Source organism: Nymphalis io, chromosome 2, assembly GCF_905147045.1.
Source record: "Nymphalis io chromosome 2, ilAglIoxx1.1, whole genome shotgun sequence".
Lineage (NCBI taxonomy): Eukaryota > Metazoa > Arthropoda > Insecta > Lepidoptera > Nymphalidae > Nymphalis > Nymphalis io.
Window position 1 is genome coordinate 1,632,383 of NC_065889.1, and position 22,577 is coordinate 1,654,959.

General features: G+C 32.4%; 1 protein-coding gene across 1 annotated transcript in view; it reads right to left on the bottom strand.

Annotated features, from left to right (window-relative positions):
* The window catches only part of LOC126777025 (uncharacterized), a 38,369-nt gene extending 17,608 nt beyond the window's left edge, over nt 1-20,761 (bottom strand). Inside the window, exons 1-7 of the mRNA XM_050499853.1 lie at nt 18,367-20,761; nt 18,213-18,277; nt 17,671-17,858; nt 2,000-2,199; nt 1,425-1,596; nt 1,132-1,317; nt 518-770 (exon numbers count right to left, since the gene is read on the bottom strand). Of these exons, the coding sequence (XP_050355810.1) occupies nt 518-770; nt 1,132-1,317; nt 1,425-1,596; nt 2,000-2,199; nt 17,671-17,858; nt 18,213-18,277; nt 18,367-20,761 (3,459 nt within the window). The remainder of the gene's footprint in view (nt 1-517; nt 771-1,131; nt 1,318-1,424; nt 1,597-1,999; nt 2,200-17,670; nt 17,859-18,212; nt 18,278-18,366) is intronic.
* Between the last annotated feature and the right edge of the window lie 1,816 nt (nt 20,762-22,577).

Here is a 22,577-nt window from a genome sequence, read left to right on the forward strand (position 1 = left end):
AATCTGTACAAGCTAATGACAAAACTAAATTAAGCAAACATTTCTATAAGATAGTGGAATGTATTGTGAAGTTCGTGTAATCTAGATGTATCTACAGGAATAAAAATAGCGATACAAATTACTGTACACAATTGTAACAGATAAAAAAAATCATTGTGAAAATATAAATTAAAAACAAACACACACTTTAAAAAGTTAAGGATAAAATTTATTATCTATGTCCTTAAATTAAAATAGGTCAACACTAGCACCGCTTTTCTAAAAATTCTAAATTTGAATTTAGATTCAAAATATAATTTGTGATCGAAAATTTTACAGATGACTAGTATGAATTTAATTCGAAAATAGTTGGGAAGAAGGTGAAAAAGTACAATTTGAAGAAAATATAGAAGTTTCTTCAACTTGTAATGAATATAACTAAAATTATGAAAATAGTGCTTATGATAATATGATAAATAATTTGTCTTCCCAACCATGAAAATTTAGACCAAATCTAAACTATGATGCCGTTACCGACCTCCTTGGAAAATGTGACCTGTGGCAGGTGTAGCTTGCGTCTATCTAAGGATTGGCTGGTGGAGGAACAGGCAGTAGGTGGCCTTGCTGCTGCCGCTGGAGAAGCAAGAGCGGCTGCTCGAGGGGACTTTGGTGCTGGTGGTGGTGTGGACTCAGGAGCTGGTATGGTTGCTTGACCAAGACGTGGCCTGATACCAGCGCCATTTTGCGGTACTCGTCTGAAGGTTTCCAAGTTTAATGTTTGTCCTGCTGACCTGTAATCAAATTGATTACATGATTTTAGTTACAGGTTGTAGTTAAACTACATATATTAAGATATGTCAGTCACTTGGTAGTAGCTTGTCAGATACAAGTCTAAAATGTACATTTTATTTATTTATGTTTTAGAAAGTATTTACTCAAATGTATTGTAGAATATTTCTTATTTTGATGTTAAGACTTAAGGTAAGAATATAGAATAAAAAGTATTTGGACTAAAAGGACAATTCTAAACAAAGCAAAAAACAATCGAACATCCAAAACTTAAGCATAATTTTGCTTAGAATAATCCTCTTAGCTATTTTTGCAGATTCGACGTTTCTAACTAAGATTACCGTAAGGCAAATTTTAACTTACTTAACAAGATTACGGACTTCCTCTTCAGATGCGGTAACAACATTCTTGTTTCCAACAAAGACAATGTAATCGCCAGCCCTTAAGCCTGCTCTCTCAGCCGATCCTCCAGCTGCTACCCTCTCAACTCTGGGAGGGCGTGTCCAAACCACCGTAAATCCAAAACCTCCTGTCGTTCCTCGTAATAACCTATGAAGTTTATAATTTTGGAATAAAAAAATATGTCGTATTTATTGCACGTTGGCAGTTAGAGTAAGATAAAATAGTTTAAATTATGAAGGAGGTCCATTACTAACTTTCTAGTGGTCGTAAAAGGCGTTCGTCCATGGCGTTGTGTTCGTCGAGGTGCTGTAGGGTCTTCTGGTGGATCGAGTTCCAAGTATCGTAAGAATAAGTGCTCATCGGCTTCCCGTTGTAAGGCTGCTGCAACTTGCGCTTGGTTTGTTGATGGGCCATTGGATGCTACACCTACAAATGACAGTTTCTTTATAAAAATATAAAAGAAACTCCTGAAAAAAACTTAAATAAACTGCCATGATACAAGAACTAAATAGTAATTATATTAATTATATAATTAATTGTTTAGTAAATCGAAATGTTGCAATAATGACAAAAATAACTGTTTATTTTTAAATATCTTAACTACGCTTACAACTCACAATTGTTTTACATATATCAATTCAATTTATAATTTATTTTTTATCGAGCATATGTGGTATATATAGTATACATGATATTGGATCTTATTGATATGGCTTAATATTTTAAATCCTTTTAACGTCTTTGGACTGTTTTAAGTATCTCATATGCTTAAAATACAAAACATTCTTTTGTAAACAATTGATCATTTTCAATTACTCATCAAACGTACCCTTATCTGTACTCTCTTTTGCGCCATCGTTAGTGCTAGTTTCAGTATTATCTGTAGCCATTTTGCGTCGGTCAGTCACGCGGCAGGCGTCCTGCGCCGGCGCGCTTTGGCGCCCCTGCTGCAAAAAGTACGTGCCGGAGATGTCGTTCTTAATAGCATCTTTCAATGGGAACGAGACACATCCTAGAAACTCGCTCCGTCTGTAACAAGGAAATATAATTAATTAATTGCTAATGTTGTTATATAACTCACCTTGTGATAACAAATAAGTGATAATACAGATATAAGGTATTAGGTAAGGATAGGAAAATAACGACAAACGAATAGTTTTAAAGGTACTTTATATGTGTGTATTTTATAATTAACACATTGAAAAGGACCAATGACACAGTAATTGGAGAAGAAAATAAATATATATGAAATCGGAAAAAAGTTAAAATATTAAAAACTTTAGTGAGTACGCAGTTATTTTCTTGCACAGATCATTGTGTGTCAAGTTACACGCTATGAATTTGACCTCAATTCGCTTCCATGAGTGTAATTAGATGAATATAATAGAGAGGCGATGAATCAAAATGTAAACCTCACGCTGACTTTTCACATAGGCAGTCATTATCATAATGCACGTCAGTCATGTCCAAAATTCATGCATGATTTTATAAAATTGAGCTTCCATTGTTGTAAAAGTAGGTCAAATATCTCAAAATTAAAATTTATATCATTCTCTCATAAGTGTTGCTGTTGCACTGAGCTATCTTGTTTTGTTTATTAATTCTCTCTTTTATGGTCTTAATCAGCAATATTCATCGCTCAAATTATTAATATTTTACTTTGTAATAACTCGTCTCATGCTTTTTTCGTTCTTGGGTGTGCTGGAAAAACACCATTCAAACAGTCTCTTTTGTATGATTTTATTTCTAGCACGTATGATAAAATGCGAATGAAATAAAAGATACTTTATTTATTATAGAACTTGATACATATATTTTATATATAAGTTACGTTCACTTTTATATATAAGTTATTCGTACAATCGATTTTCGGTATAACTTTCACTAGTTCTTGAAAAGTAGGTACGTAAGGGTTGCAGGTTTGAAATGCTTTTAAACACTTGAAGGAGAAAGTTTATGGCTTTGATCCTTAGGTTTTTATAATTATTAGCTCCTTGATATTCGTATTGCGTCAAATATAATACGTCCTTTATCGCTAGCATCACTTACATTAGAAATATTCCAGTTTGAAAGACAAATTGATTAATTGATTTCTAGAATTTGTAAAGAAACAGCAGCAGGGGGAGTTATATCATTTGCTATTGCGAAATTCAACTATCCGCCGGTTGTTATTAAGTAATGCGTCCATATCCATATACTGATTGAATGTATCATTCTGGTCATTTGATTACGAGACAAATTATCAGTCTTTGCATTTCCTTACCTTCTTAAATGTAATGCAGGATGTTGCCTTAATTTGATCTTATTTATAGTATTTATAAACATCAATCATTCGTTCGCATTATATTTGTTCGCAGTATGTTATTTGATTTTGTATTTTAATATTAATTATCTTATTTTATCTTTTACATTTACTGTAATGAAGTTCATTATTGTATTTTAATTTTTTTACCCAAAAATATATGGTCTTAATTTATTTTAATATTATATTTGTAAATATATTTTAGTGAATTTTAGAAATTGTTATATATTTCATCGCTCAACATCAATATATATTATTTTAAACATCGATATACACATCTATAAAGTGTTCGTGCTTCCCTAAAGTTTCACAAAAGCTTCTAAGCATGCAAGGGCTGTTCCAAAAAGCCTTTCTTCCTCTCGTGACATTGGAGTGCATATCCATGCGGACTAGAGTGACGGGGGACACCAAGCGGGAGTCACTTACGGGGATAGTTGTCACTCTTCTTCAACAATTGGCGAGCTGCCCGTGTGTGAGGTCTCCGTTTTATCGTGGATATCGGCTGGGAGGCTATTTTTCCTAGCCCTAGGTTCTGGAGGGTCCCATTCGGGTAAGCTATTTTTCCTACAAAGTTGGGTGTTGCGATGCGCGTGTTGATGGGAGCAATGTTGCCGAGGTGGCGGCTCGTCGCGACGGGTCTGGCTCAGTCCAGCGACGGTTTGTGACACGAACGACATCTTCGTTATTCTTTTATTATATTTTGGTCTACTGGAAACGATTGCAAACTTATACTATATTTAGAATTGAACTTTGGAATTTCAGGGTTTTTTTTATATAGCCAATAATTTATCTTTTTATTGAAGACTATATAGTTTTGTGTGAATGTAACGATTAAGAAATTAATGATTGCATAGTGTAGTTGCGTCCATTAAGTAAGTACTTTCTCAAAATGAAGGAGTTTTTACTAAACTTAAGTATAATTTTATAGTTACGTGATGTATTTCGATTGACTTTCCTATTAAGCCATTAAGGCGAGTAGTTTGAAGCGACTTGATGTTGAGTTTAATAATGATTTATTAAAAGTGAATATAAGTTTATTTTATAAGTATGGCCAGAACAAATTGTATAACAACACGCAATGGAAGCGGCTTCATGGACTCTTAATTTGAACGTATTTTTTTGTCGTTATTACATTTTGCTTATATATTTGTAATCTAAGATTGGGACGATTATCTTTACAAAAAGCGGACAAGATTTATTATGGCAAAGAAAGGTCAAAGAGAATAAAATAATTATCTGATTAGATATAAACAAAATTATAGTATTATAGGTGGACTTGCGTATTAAAAACAGCCCGTAAATGTATCACTACTGGGCAAAGACCTGAAGTTGAAGGGCTGAACCTGTCCTCGTAAATAAATATTTGAGATTTATCTCAAGACGTTATTCTAAGATACATAATATATTGATTACTATTTACCATTAATATTAAGTAAAGTTTACGCTGTTTATATACGACTTCTCATTTCCCTTGTTATTTTTATATGGCGATACAAAATTGTATACAAAGGGCGTAATCGAAGAAAACGACACAATAGAAAATGTTGGCTTGTCGCCAGTTTGTTTGTGTTGATACAAAAAACTACACGAATACTTTTGTTTGTGATAGAATATTATTATTACGCATAAAAATACAGCCAGTATTTTTCACAGCTCCACGGAAACAATGAATAGAAAAACCGATTTCTCTTAGCGGAAGGTAAATTGATTCGGACTGATGCAACCAGACAAATAAAATCGAATAAAAAAAAAACGAGTAGCAGCAGCAGCAGGCCAGCGTGCAATTTCGAATTGTCATTTTAGAGAATTCAAATAAGTGTAAAACTTGTTTCGAAATGTAGATTCTATGGAGAAGATAATAGAAACTCATTAGTTACTTTTTACAAGATTGCCCTAAAAATAAAGTGTAATATCTTTAGGTTTGTATGTGAGTTTCTCTATTCCACTATAATTTATAAATGCCTAAACAGATTTGGATATTTGGGGTATCGTTAGAATCCTTAAATTTCACTGTCATAGTTATTTTCAGTCATGTTTTTTTGATTCCGAATGAAATAAAATGTCTATTAACAAATTCTAACCTACATTTAAATCGATGCATACGAACTATGACTAGCAAACAATAACCTATAATGTTAAGTATTTTTCAATTAACTTATGTTGTATATAATAATTATTATTTATTCATATGTTTTCAAATACATCTTGAATTTATGAATTTCAAAATAAGAACGTTCCGGATACGGAATCAATTAAGAACATTTAAAGTCACCAATCAAAATGATCAATAATACTATATTTGAATTAAGAATATCGACGATCAAATCGACTTACTGAGTATAAACGGTTCCCATTCCTCCAGGATCACTCAACCATCCTTTAACGTTTCAATGCACATCAGCAAACTTCGAACTTAGAATTGGCAAACCATGAGGGCTTGTAATTTGAACTTTCTCTCTATTCATGAAACAATAACTTTCGAACTCTCAATATTATCTTAATATCTAAGATTTATACTAGATATAAGCAGCTTAAGACATCACTTATAGAAAGAATTGCTTTATTTTATTTAATTACACAAAAAATTGTTTTAACAATTATCTGTTTTCCTACTAGATACCTGACTGTTAGTGGTTCGTGTGACCGAGATAACGCTCTACGAAGCCAAAGTAGTCGATTATCCCTTTTGAATAACAGATGTGCAATATTTATTGCCGGTATATACTATAGTTAGGTTTTGGGTACTCTTTGTCCTATTCCATAGCCCTGAATCGTGTCTGTATATATACCAATTACAAAGAAGTGTATATAATATATAAATGTATTGTTTCACAATTCCTTCGATTATTTTGCTTTTAAAATAAATAAATTAATATAACTAACATTTAGACTTCTAAAATAAATGATATAATACATTCGTTTCAAATTATTGTGAACATTGCATACAACGTATATATACAGTTATATGACGTTTGCAAATGAGAGTGTCATGAAGTGCTTGCCCTACTTTGAACATAAAGGGCATAACATATTTTTACTTTAAAACTGTGTCGAGATGTTCAGTAATTATGAGCGTGATCAACATTTAATAACTAACACATTCGAAGGCAACGCTATAAATTGAAATACATTTGAATTAATAATTTTAAGTTATACCTATGTTTCCAATAAATGAAGCATAATCTATATGTACGGTTAATACAAGTGTATATTTTAGGTTAAGGTTTTAGGTTAATAATAGTGTGTATTTGAAAGTCGTTTAAATCTGCCATCGTGCAATTTTAACGGTATTTATTGTTATTTTCTAATAGTTACAGCCTGTGAATGTTCCACTACAGGGCTAAGGCCTCTTCTCAATTTTGAGGAGAAGGTTTGAAGCTTATTCCACAACGCTGATCCAATGCGGGGTGGTAGAATAAACATTTGACATAATTTCAATGAAATTAAACACATTCAGGTTGTTTTCTTTCCTCACGATGTTTTCTTTCACCGCACGAGATGAATTATAAACGCAAATTAAGCACATGAAAATTAGCGGTGCATGCTCGGGGTTAAACCCACGATCAGCGGCTAAGATTCACGCGTTCTAACCACTAGGCCATCTCGACTTATTTTCTAATAAAAATGCATATTTAAATGTTCAATTTAAATTCGTACAGTCATTTTTGTGTGATTGAGTAAACAAAGTTTCACATTTACAATATTAGTAGGACTCAATTCTAAAACCAAAATGTTTTACCGTATAATTAACCGTTCGTTCTTAAATAAAATGATTTCTAAGTATTGCATGAGAAAAAATAATAAAATAAAATACTAAAGCGGATCAAAACATAATTAGTCTTAATATTTTAGTCAGAAGGGAAACGGAAGTCGCCCTTCGAGATACTGGGTTATTATAGCATCGCTGTGGTTTATTTATACGTAATTCATTTCTGTTTTTATTTTTAGGTTTTAATAACAAATTATGTACGCAATATCACCGTTCCGTGACATTTATTTTGTTTTAGGCTAAAGGTAAACATAGGTTTATACAAAACTTTTATGCAAATTGGATAAATAACTTAATTTATTAAACTCTTGACTTCTTGATTGTATGTGTACAATATGTATCACTACATTTCTACTTAATTGATCCACGGGGAATGGTTTAAGATTATGTTGCAAGATAGGTAAAGATGTATAAAATTTTTATAGCTTGAGCGACAAGGACGGTAGTATATCGCTTATGCTTTTCAATAATCCTAGAACGTGTTATTTAAGCTATTGGAGCTCACTAAAGACATATATAATAATAAAAATCAATCTACACATATTAACAGTTGAAGTTCAATAAAAACTCGTAAAAATGTGTTTTTGATAGAAAAGTTAAGGGAGAAGAGGAGCTACATATTTTATATGCTACCTATTTTATATAAAAAAAGTATAAACCATCTACCATTTTACATACTGGCTCGATTAAAAACCTTGATGTATGATTGATGTATGGTGGATGTAAGTCAAAGATATAGAGTGATGGGCTGTCAAAGTGATGGGCTGTCAAAGTCGAATGAGGATTTTCTCACTTGACAAATGAGTTTGTCACTTTCCGCGAATACATTATATAGAAGCTTAAATATTATGTTCATAATCTAGGTGTATCCGAATAAGAATTGAAAAGATTTTAATTTAATTTAAATCAATTTATTAAAATACAAATTTTATAATTATAAGTACAATGAAAAAACCACAAAGGTTTGGCTTCGATGCACATAGGTTTGACTTGTCTATTAATAAATTATGTACATATTACAATTAACAAATACGATAAAGAAAATTTGAAATACATAGAAAATAAAAATGAAATAATTAATATACCTATAGCTACACGTGATAAATTCGTCGGCCATTTGAATATTAAAACCTCGTATACAACTACTAAGCTATACAAATTTCTATTTTATCTTCACCTTAAGTGTTCATAAAACGGTCATTAAAACTGTCCTAGTTTCAAGATAGCTTGGGTTTTTCATGATAAGCGGAGGTAGAACGTGTCGCGTAGTCTATGGTTAGGTCCTATTTATTCTAATTATGATTTAACAAGATACTACAAGTTTTATTTATGGTTGATCGTAATATATTCTCATATATTCTCTGATATTAAAATGTAAAACTAAAAACGTACGTACGTACGACTAGCAAAAAAAAACCTATGTATATGAACGTCTTTTAATTCTATTAATCCTATTAATAAAATAATCAAATAAAATAAACTCTGAATAGTCATTTGACAAGGCAGATTCAATTTAATACCACCGGTTCAGTATGTAAATTCTACCGAACGGACTCGGCAAGAAATTCATTAATAAACCTTTTTAATCCATCATAATAAATAAAGGTGAAATGGGGGTGGGGTCTGGGCGCTTGAAATAGAAGCATTGAACTTGCAAATTAATTTACTAAGCCAGTCGGCCAATGACATCAGCACGAACATGACATCAACTTACGGAAACGTCGCTCGCGCACCAAGGAATTTGCTCTTCATTGCTTCAATAATTCAATCATAATATTAATAATATCCTGGGACATTTTTTCACACACGGCCATCTGATCCCAAATTAAGCTTGTACAAAGCTTGTGCTATGGAAACCAGACAACTGATATACTACATATTCTACTTTTCTTTTGTAAATACATACTTAAATAGATAATTATACCCAGACTCAGGACAAACAGACATGTTCATGCACACAAATGTCTGTCCTGGGTGGCAATCGAACCCACAACCTTCGGCGTGAAAGGCAAGTATCTACCAACCACGCCAACCGGTTCGTCCTAAGTAAGTACCTTTTAATTATTTATTAATTTTATATAAAACTGCCACAGGTTCGATAGTGGCGATTATAGATTTGCTAGATAAAAATAAAAAGTTATTTAATATATGATTTAAATTAATTAATACTTAAAGTTCCAAAGAAAAAATTAAATTTATAATGTTGAAATGTTGTATGTTGTTATAAGTTGTATGGTTTAAATGAATATTTATAATAAACGGTTGCCAGTTATATTGCTTTTTCTTTAGATCAACTTTATAGCTGATCATAAAATTTTGCTAGATAAAAAATAAACGCTAAATATGTTTTATTTAAACATAATAAAAGTAATGCAAAAAGTTTATATAATACATAAATTTAAATATAACGTTATAGCAACACATTACAATATAACAAAAACCTTGTCTGTAAATGTGCTGTTTTAACGAATGAGTTCATTACAGTTTGAAAATCGAATATTATAAATGCGAATGTGAGTTTGTTTTTTGTTACGCTTTCAAGTCTTAACTTAAGCGGTTATCATGAAATTTTACACACACAGAGTCATGGCATTGTAAGAAATGTTAACCATTGCTTACAACGCCAATGCGCCACTAACCTTGGGAACTAAGATGTTATGTCCCTTGTGCCTGTAATCACACTGGCTCACTCACCCTTCAAACTGAAACACAACAATAGTAAGTACTGCTATTTTGTGGCAGAATATCTGATGCGTTGGTAGTACCTACCTAGACAGCTAGCGCAAAGGCCTACCACTAGTAAAAACGCTTCAAACGCAGGCCAAGCCATAGCCGGAATTTTGTAATAACATATATTCGTTATTATATTATAAATATTAATAATTACATTTTTATAACATAACAAACTTAACCTAAATAATTACTGTTATTACTCAGAAGGTTCGTAGTAATGAAAAATTACAACTGTTTTCTTGAATAGCCTAAAACCAACACAAATAGATTCTATGTAATCCAATGGAAACATTCCGTTTTACGAGTTCGGTGGCGTTTTATGAGCACTAGACAGAGTTTGGTTAACGCCTCCGCAAGTATATGAGAACGTAAAACTACTGTAATTCTATTCGTTCGAAATGTAATTTTATATTTAAATATTTTTATTACATGCTTTACGATCTAATCGTTTTTTTTTTTTAATTTTAACAGAATTAAGTTTTGTAGATAATTATCGAATTGTATGTATTTTTTAATTTAAGCCATACAGTAAATGTCCCACTGCTGGACAAAGAAATTTATTTTTTAATTCTTTATTATTATATCATGCTTCTTGTGGACTTAATATGTCGCATATCATCTGAGACAGGCTTTTGTCTCGTGATATTTTCCTTCACTGACGAGCAGGAGTTGAATTATGCACAAATTAAGCACATGATAACATAGTGGTACTTAAAAGGATTTAAATTCACGATCTTAGGTTAAAATCAGCGTTTTTTTCCCGAGGTCATTGGCCTCGGTGGCCAATCTTAAGGGCTCTCTCACTCTATTTGCTTCACTGTCACAATCTGATGGGACGGTTAATCCTATACGACCGGAAAGACTCTAGGCACTCCTGTGCCTGAAAAGTCCTTCCTCCTTTTTTCTCCTGTTTTCTCCTGTACGTTATTTCCGAGGCATGGGAGTGTACACACTTCCACCGGGCAGCTAGTGAGAATTTTTCGACAGAAAAATCCAATAACTTTTTATCGGCCCTGACCTGGATCTGGGATTTGAACCCTTGAGATCAGCATCCTTATTTTACCACTAGAACAACGAGGTGGTCAATTTTTTTGGTATCCTACTGATGTTACGTTTATTAACCATTTAATATATAAACAAAAAACATTGAAATATTAAGTGCAGAGATAACACAGCGACAAGAGTTGTACACGAACTGACACGATATAATTAGCGATATACGTCATTACCGGTACTACAAGTGAATACTCGTCTATGAATACGAGTCATTTAATTAAACGACAAGTCGGTATGAAAGTTTCATAACCGGATCGCTTGAAGAATACTTCTCTGTATTGCGAGCACTGTATTTTTTATTCATAGATGTATAAAGGTTTTCTATGGAAATGACGCTAGTGATGCAAGAAGGATTATCATTACCGTGTTCTGTCAAATGTTGAGCTTAAATTTATTTTAATTATATTATATTACACTTTAATATAATTTTGTAATATTTTTATATATTCTCATATAATAAACGTAATAATAAGTTTTTGAATGTATTTAGTAAGCTTTTGGGAAAAGATTAAAATTAAGTTCGGATAATAATATAATTAAAATCTTTTAATATATCTCGATACGCTAATATATGTGTATAATATTTTAATTGGATTTATTTACAATATCTATGTTATTTAATAATATATATATATATATATATATATATATATATATACTATATATATACTATATATATATATATATATATATATATATATATATATATATATATATATATATACTATATATATATATATATATATATATATATAGTAATATATATATAGTAAATACTTTCTTGACGTTTCTTGGTGAAATCTACAATCCACAACTATGTAATTTTAAATTTAATTTAATCTCGTAAAATGACGATGAAACTCTTTTAAGAGTATTGTTTAGTAAAGTATATTTTGATTTTATAATTTATATAAGTAGTAAATAAAATATATTATTATTGTTTTTTAGTTAAATCGTAGTTAAATTCAAATGTAGAAGGTAGTGTTTTTCATAAAAATCGATTTCTATTATGGCATATATACAAAGGATTGTTTGATTGAAATACAATTAAATTGCTCAGAGCAAATAACGTATAAAAATAAAGTTATTACTGCACGAACAGCATTTCACAGAAGCATGTGACAAAATCCGAGATGACCCAGTGGTTAGAACGCGTGAATCTTAACCGAAGATCGTAGGTTCAAACTCGGGCAAGCACCACTGAATTTATATGTGCCGAATTTAAAAGTAGAAAGGTAAGTATCTCCCAACCACGCCAACCGGCCCGTCAGTTATAAACATCACCGATAAAGTTTATAGCTACAAACTATAAATATCCTGTTAAGATGCTTTACTTGACTAGGCGTGTAAGTAATTATGAAGAAAAATATCGTGAGGAAACCTGCATTTTTCAGATGAAAAACTATCACATGTGTATCCACCAACATGTTTCGAAGAAGCGTGGTGAATAAACTCCAAGCCATCTCCTCAAAAGGAAATAAAGCCTTAGGCCAACGGTGAGATATTTACAGGCTGTTTAATGTTAAATACAACAGTTACGGTATTACTAGTGGTAGAGCTTTGTGCAAACTCGTCTGGGTAGGTACCACCCACTCATCAGATATTCTACCGCAAAACAGCAGTACTTGGTATTGTTGTGTTCCGGTTTGAAGGGTGAGTGAGCCAGTGTGATTACAGGCACAAGGAACATAACATCTTAGTTCCCAAGGTTGGTGGCGCATTGGTGATGTAAGCGATGGTTAACATTTTTTACAATGCCAATGTCTATGGGCGTTGGTGACCATTTACCATCATCATTTACCACCATATGCCCATATGCTCGTCCGCCTTCCTATGTTATAAAAAATGTTAATATTTTTGATTATTATTTTTGGCCACTGAGCGAACACTTGTCAGGTTATAAAAAATAAGTCATAACGAAACTTATAAAAAATATTTGTGAGATATTGATTGAAGGAAAACTCAAGGTATTCTATTCAATCAACAGCCAATCATTGTCCACTGCTGAACATAGGCCTCTCCCAAGGTGCGCCAAAGCTCGCTGTCCTCCGCCTTCCGCATCCAGTTGGTGCCCGCCACCTTTTTAAGGTCATCGGTCCACCTGGCTGGAGGGCGCCCTACGCTGCGCTTGCCGATTCGCGGTCTCCACTCTAGGACTCGTCTGTTCCAACGGCCATCGGTCCTACGACATACGTGACCAGCCCACTGCCACTTCAGCCTGCTAATTTTGCAAGCTATGTCGGTGACTCCGGTTCTTTTCCGGATAATCTCATTTCTGATCTTATCCTTCAAAGATACTCCGAGCATAGCTCGCAGGTATACTATTAATAAAAGTCAATAATATGTTCATGTTGTGGCGTGTCGATATAAGGAACTGTTATTTGTTTTGCTTTCCAATCATCGATTTTAATTCAAGGTAGAATAAAAATAGAAGTAATGTCAGTTTAACATCTACGATTCTTTCAAAATTTCTTGTCATTAAGAACTTTTAAAGAAATAGAATTCTGTTTTATTCAGATCTTTGGAAAACTTAATGAGATTTTGATTAAAAGTGAAAACATTTAATATTTGTAAAAAATTGGAAATTAAGTATGTAAATTACAATATAATGTCATCGTATATTTATAAATAAAGACAATAAAGATTGTTTTACAAAACTACAGACTGATTATAATTTTATGAGGTGAAACTCAAAGTGCAAAATCTAACTGACAGACTATCCTTGTTTTCAATTTCACATAAACGAAATAGACTATTTTGATAACCCGTCATTTCAAGTTTGTTAAGGTCGTGACCTTATTACGACTGATGTTTTGTAGAAGTTACATATCGTAACGTTGGAAACGATTTCGGTTGAAAAGGTTTTAAAATTGGTAACATATGATCCATTTCACATAATGGTCAATTAGTCCATTTATGAGAAGCTCAGGTACATATATGCGATTGAAATATTTGAAGAGAAAAACTTTAGCAAAAATTCATGATGAAATGTCCACGTATAAGATAATGATTAAAAAATACGAAACTGAACTTGTTAATAATAATATTTCTATTATAAGTTCGTCAACTCAAAGTAAAATGAATTGGTCTTTGGGTATATTTAATTATGATGTTCTGATGCTAATAGCTGTTTTAAGAATAATCGAGTTTTTTTTTCATTTTGCGGCTTGGTTCCTTTTGGCATAACTGAGTTCATTTATTTATAATTTAAGCTAAATGAATTGCTGGCGCTGGAGAAAAATATGAAGTTTTAAGTATACACTGCTCGACCTAAATATTTGTAAGCGCGCTCGGTACTCGCAATAACACAACGTATATAAACCGAACAGCTATTTCAAATCATAAAAATACCTTTATTCTAGAGCACACAACCGCACTGCGTATGGACACACCCACACAGCAGCAAACATGAATAATTCTGTAGAATATTCATTATGTGAAAACGAACAGTTTATCCAGTAGGTCGCTAAGCTGTCTGAAAGCCGGGAGTGAACTCAATGTAAGTAAGATCTCTAAACGCGAATCACTAGCGAGAGTTTAAAGTACCACATAATGGCATAATCATGAGGCAATTTCGCCTGGTTTATAAAACAAAATTAGAAAATGGTAATTTTCCTGACGTTGTTTTTACTGGTTTTAATAATGTTTTGCTTTTAATGGGGAAAGATAATTCGAATTCAATGGATATAAAGCCAGAAGAAAAAACGTGTATTCGATATAATTTTACAGTTAAGGTTCTGAGTGAGTTGTTATAACCGATAAAAAGTAAAAAGGTTGTTATTTACTTTATTTGTTACATTCTCATATACGATTCGGGCAATAATGTTGTCGGTTGGTTCAATAAAATCCGTCGTACTTTCATACTAAAAATATTTTGTTTTTGTTTGTTTGGTAGGTATCCACTTCTATTAGGGGTTTCGATACCACTTGGTTTTTTATTATTTTGTTGAATTTTCGACAAAACCCGTACCTGTCAAAGATAGAAATGGGAAAATGGATAATAAGCTTTTACCTTTAATGAATATATGAAAATACTTAAGTTGAAATTCCAAACCACTAACGTATCGTACTCAGGACCTTCAATATAGCTCACTTAATGGTAAATGAGTACAAGAGAATAAGAATACAGACTCTGCTATGTCGTTGCTATATTTTACCAATAGCTTCCTTGACCGTACAGCTTCATTGATCTTTATAAATTGTCCAAACATACAAGAACCTCTAGTTTCAATCACTTGGACGTCTGCCAATCCTCAAGTAATGACTCTCTTTGATTGCAGATATTATACTTGTCTATCAAGTAGATTTTTATTTTTCAATCAAATTTAATATCAATTATTTTTTGACGTAGATACGGAAGTCGAGTTTTTATACACAATATGATGGAATTTATGTAACCTTTATATAAATAGAATATTTTTGACTACTCCTTGTGACCGCTAACATTTTTCACGCTGTTGCTATGCAGAGTTATATCAAAACCCATACAGAGGTGTTCGTGATGTCTTTGTTATCCCAACGACATTAATTTTTTTTTTTTGGCATGGTATTAAAATAATTTTTCGAATGATTATGCTTTTTGAAATAATATCTTATGTACCCCCCTAATAGTGTTATACTGTCTAATATAATTTTTTTTAAATAATTACTTACAATGCTAATGACGACACAATATTAGTTTACAATTTAATGTGAGATATAAAGATAGCTGTGCTAACATTTAAAGCTTCAATAAATTTAAGATAACTACAGTTGGTCCTATTTTTTGTATACAGTACAGTACAGTAACAGCCCGTTAATGTCCCACTGCTGGGCTAAGGCCTCCTATCCCTTTGGAGGAGAGGGTTTGGAGCTTATTCCACCACGCTGCTCCAATGCGGGTTGGTAGAATACACATGTTGCATAATTTCAATGAAAAAATGCAAGTGCAAATGCAAAACACATGCAGGTTTCCTCACGATGTTTTCCTTCACCGTAAAGATCGAGATGAATTATAAACCCAAATTAAGCACATGAAAATACAGTGGTGCTCGCCCGGGTTTGAACCCACGATCATCGGCTAAGATTCACGCGTTCTAACCACTAGGCCATCTCGGATTATAATTTTTTGTATTCCTTCTTGAATACATTTCGTTCGCTCTCCATTCTTTAATTCTATTATCTTATATACCTAGTATTCATAGATTATATAAAGATAAGTATATAATACAACTTTAAATTAATCTAGAGAAGGTCGTTAAACCTGTCAGGATTATGTTGATTTTTTGAAGCCCTGATTAAGAGTTGATGCTATTTTTTGGAAAGAAAATTAGTAAATAATAAATATCTCTCAAAAATGATAGTTAAATTATATTGATATATTAAGTTAAATGGTTCTTTCAGAACTCGAATTCCGTAAACGCAAAGCTCCTGTTATTTTTCACTTGAATATTGTATGCCTTTTAACTAACGAAATGTATTATAATGATTAAAAAAAATATAAGTTACTTAACGGAAAGCTACATTCAACCGAAATTAGAACAAGCTTAAGTAGGTATAATCTGTTTTATATATTGATAATAATGATACCTACACATGTAAACTCGATTACCTTGACACAGGTTATACCGACATACGCAAACTAAATGTACTTTAATAAATTTTTAGTGAAATATATTTTTACCAGCAAAATGTAACTAAGATAAGCAATTAAAATTAAAAAAAAAAATGGCGCGGAATCTTCAATGGTACTCTTACCAGCTTCTCTCCTAACTATGAGCCCGCTGTTCCTTTCCTAGCACACTGCACAAACACAACGTAACACAACACTTTTAGTATTTTACAATGCGTAATTTTCCTAAACGGCCGATATATGGACACTTAACCTGGGTGAGTCTGAAACGCGACTGGCCGGGGTGCGTCGAATGGGAATCGATCGGTCTGCGCATACTTCTTGCGTCCCGCGTCACTCCGACCACCCCCTATATCTTATGTATGAAAGCAATGCCAGGGAAAAGTGAAAAATACTCAGCAACGGCGGTCTCCCTCATGTGGCTACTGTTTGTCAAGGAGCTTTTATGACGGTAATCTCTTTTCATAATGGTGGGATCAGTAACTCATATTATAGTTCAGAATAAAACGTTTTAAGGGATATAAGAATCAGTTACAGACTTGATTGTAATGTGAAATAAAATACATGCTAGTGTAATTGGATTGTTTCATACAAAATTCAAAGTATAATTTAGTAGGTAGCTTCGTATTTTCGGAAAGGGGGTTTTGTAATATTAATGATACCGAACACTGGATACAATTCTATATTAATACACGACCTTTTGTATTCGTTATTTCAATCTCATTAAATATTAATGAATCTGGTATTGTTATTGGCGCGGTTTCATTAGCTTTTACTGAAAACAATATGATATTAAAAATTTAAGTACTGCAGCGGACGCATAATTGGATCATTTGTTACGTTCAGTGTTCGTGGTTGGGCTAGTTGATAGTGAATAATTATTGCATCTCAAGTCTGGTATCATATGTAGGAAAATAAAGGAAAATATAATATATAATAGGAAAATATGTGTTCCATAAAAATAAATCGATTCAATAATCTTTTAATTATTAAGATATTTAATTGGATTGAAATATTCAAGAGACCTACCTGTACTTCTTATCTCTATGCCAAACTGAAATGTGCAACATCTGATGGTCGTAGACTGCTGTCGGTAATGGTAGCTTAAGGTGCCGCTGGAACTCCGGCTCTCTCTTCCCATAGAGCACGGAGGTCCGCTGAAAAATTGATCGTTGTGACGGTAAACTCAGGTCCTCGGTTACACCACTGATCACAACCTGAAATATAAGAGTACGATTATATAAAAGAACTTATGTAAGTTATAATAATAATTATAATATTATTTACATTTGAAATCAAGTTCAAGTTGTTGTGTTTATCGTAACTGTTTTTTCTAATTTCGATGTGTTACGATATTATTTTGTTGGATACATATGTTATGTAATTGTTATGTATGTTATGTAATTGTTATGTACTGATATCCACATTCTAAACGCAAACAAAGTAAACGCACGGTGATACTCTTATAACAATATTTATCAGCTGGGATTATATTCCCAACCGTATATTTAGTAAGTGGCACTTAGCTAATTTATGTTTGAATAACGGAAAAACTTTTGAATTTATTTTACCTTTGCGTAAGCATTGATATCATCCGTTTTCCCTGTTGATCGCTGAAGGTCTCGACAACGAATAACTGTAAAAGAAAACATAAATTTAGAATATTCTATTTTTAAATTTTATAAAAAAAAAACTAATTAAAAGGGTTCGATAGTCACCACTCACCGTGCACGTCAATAATGTCGTTTCGCGTAAATATTTCTAGATCAATTGTCGCTTTTAATAACTGAAAACGATCGGCGCTCCTCTCTAAGCGATTACTGGCAACACTTCTTCTTTTTTCTTCACTACTATTTATACTGCATTCTTCCGGTGAATATGTCAAACATCGCCTTGATGTTTTATGCTCTAGTACCGGAGTTAATATATCATTAGGCAGTAAATCTTCGCCAAGTTTACTTGTTTTGTGTGCCCTTTCTTCGCTAAGCGCATTACTCGATCGTTTTAGATTCGGTAGTGGTGTAATAGGACTTGGAATTCCATTTTCAAGTGTTAAGCCAAACAGTTCTCTCGATCTAATATTTTGTACTGGTCCATACGTTTTTAGACTGCTGTGTGATACAGTCGATCTTATAGAGTTGTTCATTAATGGATAGTCTTTTTCGGAGACGATTTCATGGAATGATGTACTAGGGGGCTCGTATAACGAAACGTTTTGTAATTCGGATGCGGGACTCGGCAAGCCCATTTCTAAAGTAAGAACGAGTGAGGATTTGTTTTCCATTTGCTTTTGTTTCCATACACTCTCATTGCTCACTGTAGACTTTTTTCTGCGAATACATTTTTGTCTTTTTAATCTGTTGTTTCTTTCTTTCATTGTAGAGTGTAAATCGGGCGTGGATTCGGATGAGACTTGTTCTAAATTACCTCGCCCAGCAGTCGATAAACTCATAGATTGTGATCTTATTAAAGATACATTTCTGCGATTACTAGAATAATGTTTCTTTTTTACATCGACACAGTTATCAGGCGTTCTTACTTCTCTTTCATTATAGCCATCACCATCATCTAAAATAAAACCTCCAATAGGTACATTTTTAAGTAATTTGTCATTTACTCTGTGAACCGGAGTCTTCTTTTTTATAGGCGTCGTTTTGGGTGAAACTGAATTTTCTCTAGATAAATTGACGTATCTAGCTTCCTTAATTAAATTAGTTTTATTTTCAGTCTGTGGTTTAACAAAAAGATCTTTAATCGCTTGGGCTGTTGTAAGTTCTTCTTCAATATCAAGATTACGCTCGACATTTTTGTTAAAAATTCGTCGTTTAGATTTTACTATTTTCGTACTTTTTATGATATCTTCAATCATCTTCTCTAATGTGACATCTCCCATTTCGGTAGTTGAGACCGTTGAGTCTGTTACACTTGTTAAAGATTCTTTACATAAAATAAATTTGTTTTCCATTTCAGCTGAACATTCTTCATCTCTAATTGGAATAGTAAAAGGGTTTTCAACTTTTGGAAAAAATTCAGTTACATCGTTGTCTCCAACGATTCTTTGTGATTTAGTATGAGTACTTATTGTACTAAATCTCAAAGCAGCTAACTTCACAGATAAGGGTGTTATTGAAATAGGAGAACAGCCATCTCTAACTAAAGCATGTACATCTTTTTTATCAATTGAAGGAGATTTAAAAGAACTTTCGAATTCACTTGATTTTTTTCTAGTACGTTTTAGAGGCCTTATATTAGGTGACCTATCTTCACTTTTAGTAAAATATAAGGGATTATCGGTAAATATTCGATGACCAAATATTGGTAGAGTAGATTTTTCTAATTTAGTTTTATCGACTATTAAAGGTTTTTCAATGCAATTAATTATCAAATCTTTATCATATTCGATTTCTACTAAACCTTCACTGTTTGTTTTTGTTGTACTTATTGACTTCTTGTTGTGGATTTCTTTTACAATTTCAAATGAATTTTTAGAGTTCTCTGATGATAGACTCAATCTTTCTGATAGGTCATTCAAAGATGGCTCAGAAACGCTATGAATTAATTTAGGTGATGCTATCAAACTTCTATCTGTGGTCATTTTTCTTTCTGATTTATAAATACAACTATTCCTGGTAAAAACTTCATTATTATTACAAACAGTCATCTCTAACCTTCTTTTTTTCGCTTCTCTAACTCTTCTACTATAAGTAGGAGGAGTAAGAGGTAAATCTGAAGGTATATCCTCTTTAGAAGCGTTTCTGTAAAATTTTCTCTTGTCGAAGTTGGGTGTCATCGAATTAGGTGTTATGTTACTTACGTCTTTCAAAGCAATACTTTCTGTTTTTTTAACATATCCTTCTCTAAAATGATTTGGCGTATTACCTACACAATTTAAGTTTTCTTTATCAACGTTCTGACAGCAATTTTTTCTGGCAGCGGCACCCAATGATCTTCTTTGATACCGGCTAGGTTTTTTGCTTTTCTTAACGGTTTGCGCATCTAAAGATCGCCTTGATTTATCATTATATGGTTTATGCACATAAGTGTCGACATCGCTTAATCCTTCGTCATTGATGACCTGAACATCTGGGTTCTTTTTTCCATATACTGTCCACTTGAGCATTGTTGATCTGAAACAATTAAAATTCATCAATAAACGAAAATTTTGTTAAAATCCTTGTCGAAATAATTCATTAAATTTCAATATTGTTTATTAAGCTCGTATTGATAAAGTTAGAGTTATGTATTCATATGTATATATAACAATAACAAATATAATTATAATAATAATAAAAAGCTTCGTATTTGGTATTTTGTATGAGATCAATTACCGTAATAAATAATGGCATGGTGCGATGAAGCAAGCAATAAAAGCGAACGGTTGTACAACAACAAATCGAATTATTGTGTCAAGTAATATCGCTCAGTAAGTTTCGATATGTTTTCTCTTAATAGACGCTACGGACTTTCTATATAATTTGTACGAAATGGGTTCATTTATCTTCGAGATAATTTGAAATTGTTATTGTATTGAATATTAATAAAAATAAAACATATTTCTTAGTGACAAAGGAATTCATAGTAACATTTAAAAATATATAATATATTTGATGTATACGTAATTCGTGTATAAACTGATTACGGTTTGTAAGCAAGGCAAGCATCATTTAATTCTCAGGAGCTTGATTCGCGTTATAAGCACAACTTAAGCTCATGAAAATTTATCTCGTGGTCAGCCGTGATGTGAAATATAGTCAGGAAACCTTTATGTGTCGAATAAGCCTTTAAAGACGTATCACTTCGTAAGATTATCTGATTAAGTGTTTAGTCATAAGTTGATGGTGTAACTCAATAAATTAGTAAATAAATTATTAAAAAAATCCATCATATTTGTATTAACCAACTCGGATTTTAGCAACGAATGGGATCTCCAAGCTCTCACTCCAAAAGGAAAGGCCTTAGCACAGCATTGGGACATTTTTTACATAATCCATTGCGATATTAAAAAATAAATCGTTACAAATATGTTAATGATTGCAAAGGTTTTTTTTAATTGATATTGCAAGTAAATAAAAATTTTGTTTAAGTACATCGATTATACTTCTAAATAATTTTCATGGCTGTTATATTTTCATAGATTTCATTGTCATACTCCATTAAACAGATGATATGTCACGTTCTCGCGAGATCCGTTATGACGTTGCTATGTACTTGGACATGAAACAATTTCATGGCGCGTCGATATTCGTCCCGGATATCACGACATCGATTAGACTAACCGTTGAGAACATTGGACTTTGAAATTAAACTTCAGTAACAAGAATTTGGCTTAAAAGCCTTTTGATGGAAGATATATCTTTATTAATAGCTATTCCGGGTCAGTAAAGTATAGTTTTATGAATATTTTGAGAATTTGTCGGCAAACAACATTAGAAAAGTAAGTTTTTGTAATAATAATTATATCAAGAATAATTTATGATATGAAATTATACGCAGGTTACACGAGTAACTAGTCATTTAGTTAAACAGGGGCCCGATTCCCGGGTTCCCGATTTAATTCCAATCCAACTTTGACGATTCTATATTTATTCGGATCGGAACTGAACCGATATGATGTTAACAAATACCTGTCAAAATCAAACTTAATTGTTAACTTATATGTCAATAGTCGACGTAATGACGAGCCAGTTGGCGTAGTTGGTGGATGCTTGCCTTTCGCGCCGAAGGTTGTGGGTTCGATTCCCACCCAGGACAGATATTTGTGTGCATGAACATGTCTGTTTGTCCTGAGTATGGGTGTAATTATCTATATAAGTATGTATTTATAAAAGAAAAATAGTATATGTAGAAAAATAGTGTATGTATCAGTTGTCTGGTTTTCATAGTACAAGCTCTGTACAAGCTTAATTTGGGATCAGATGGCCGTGTGTGAAAAATGT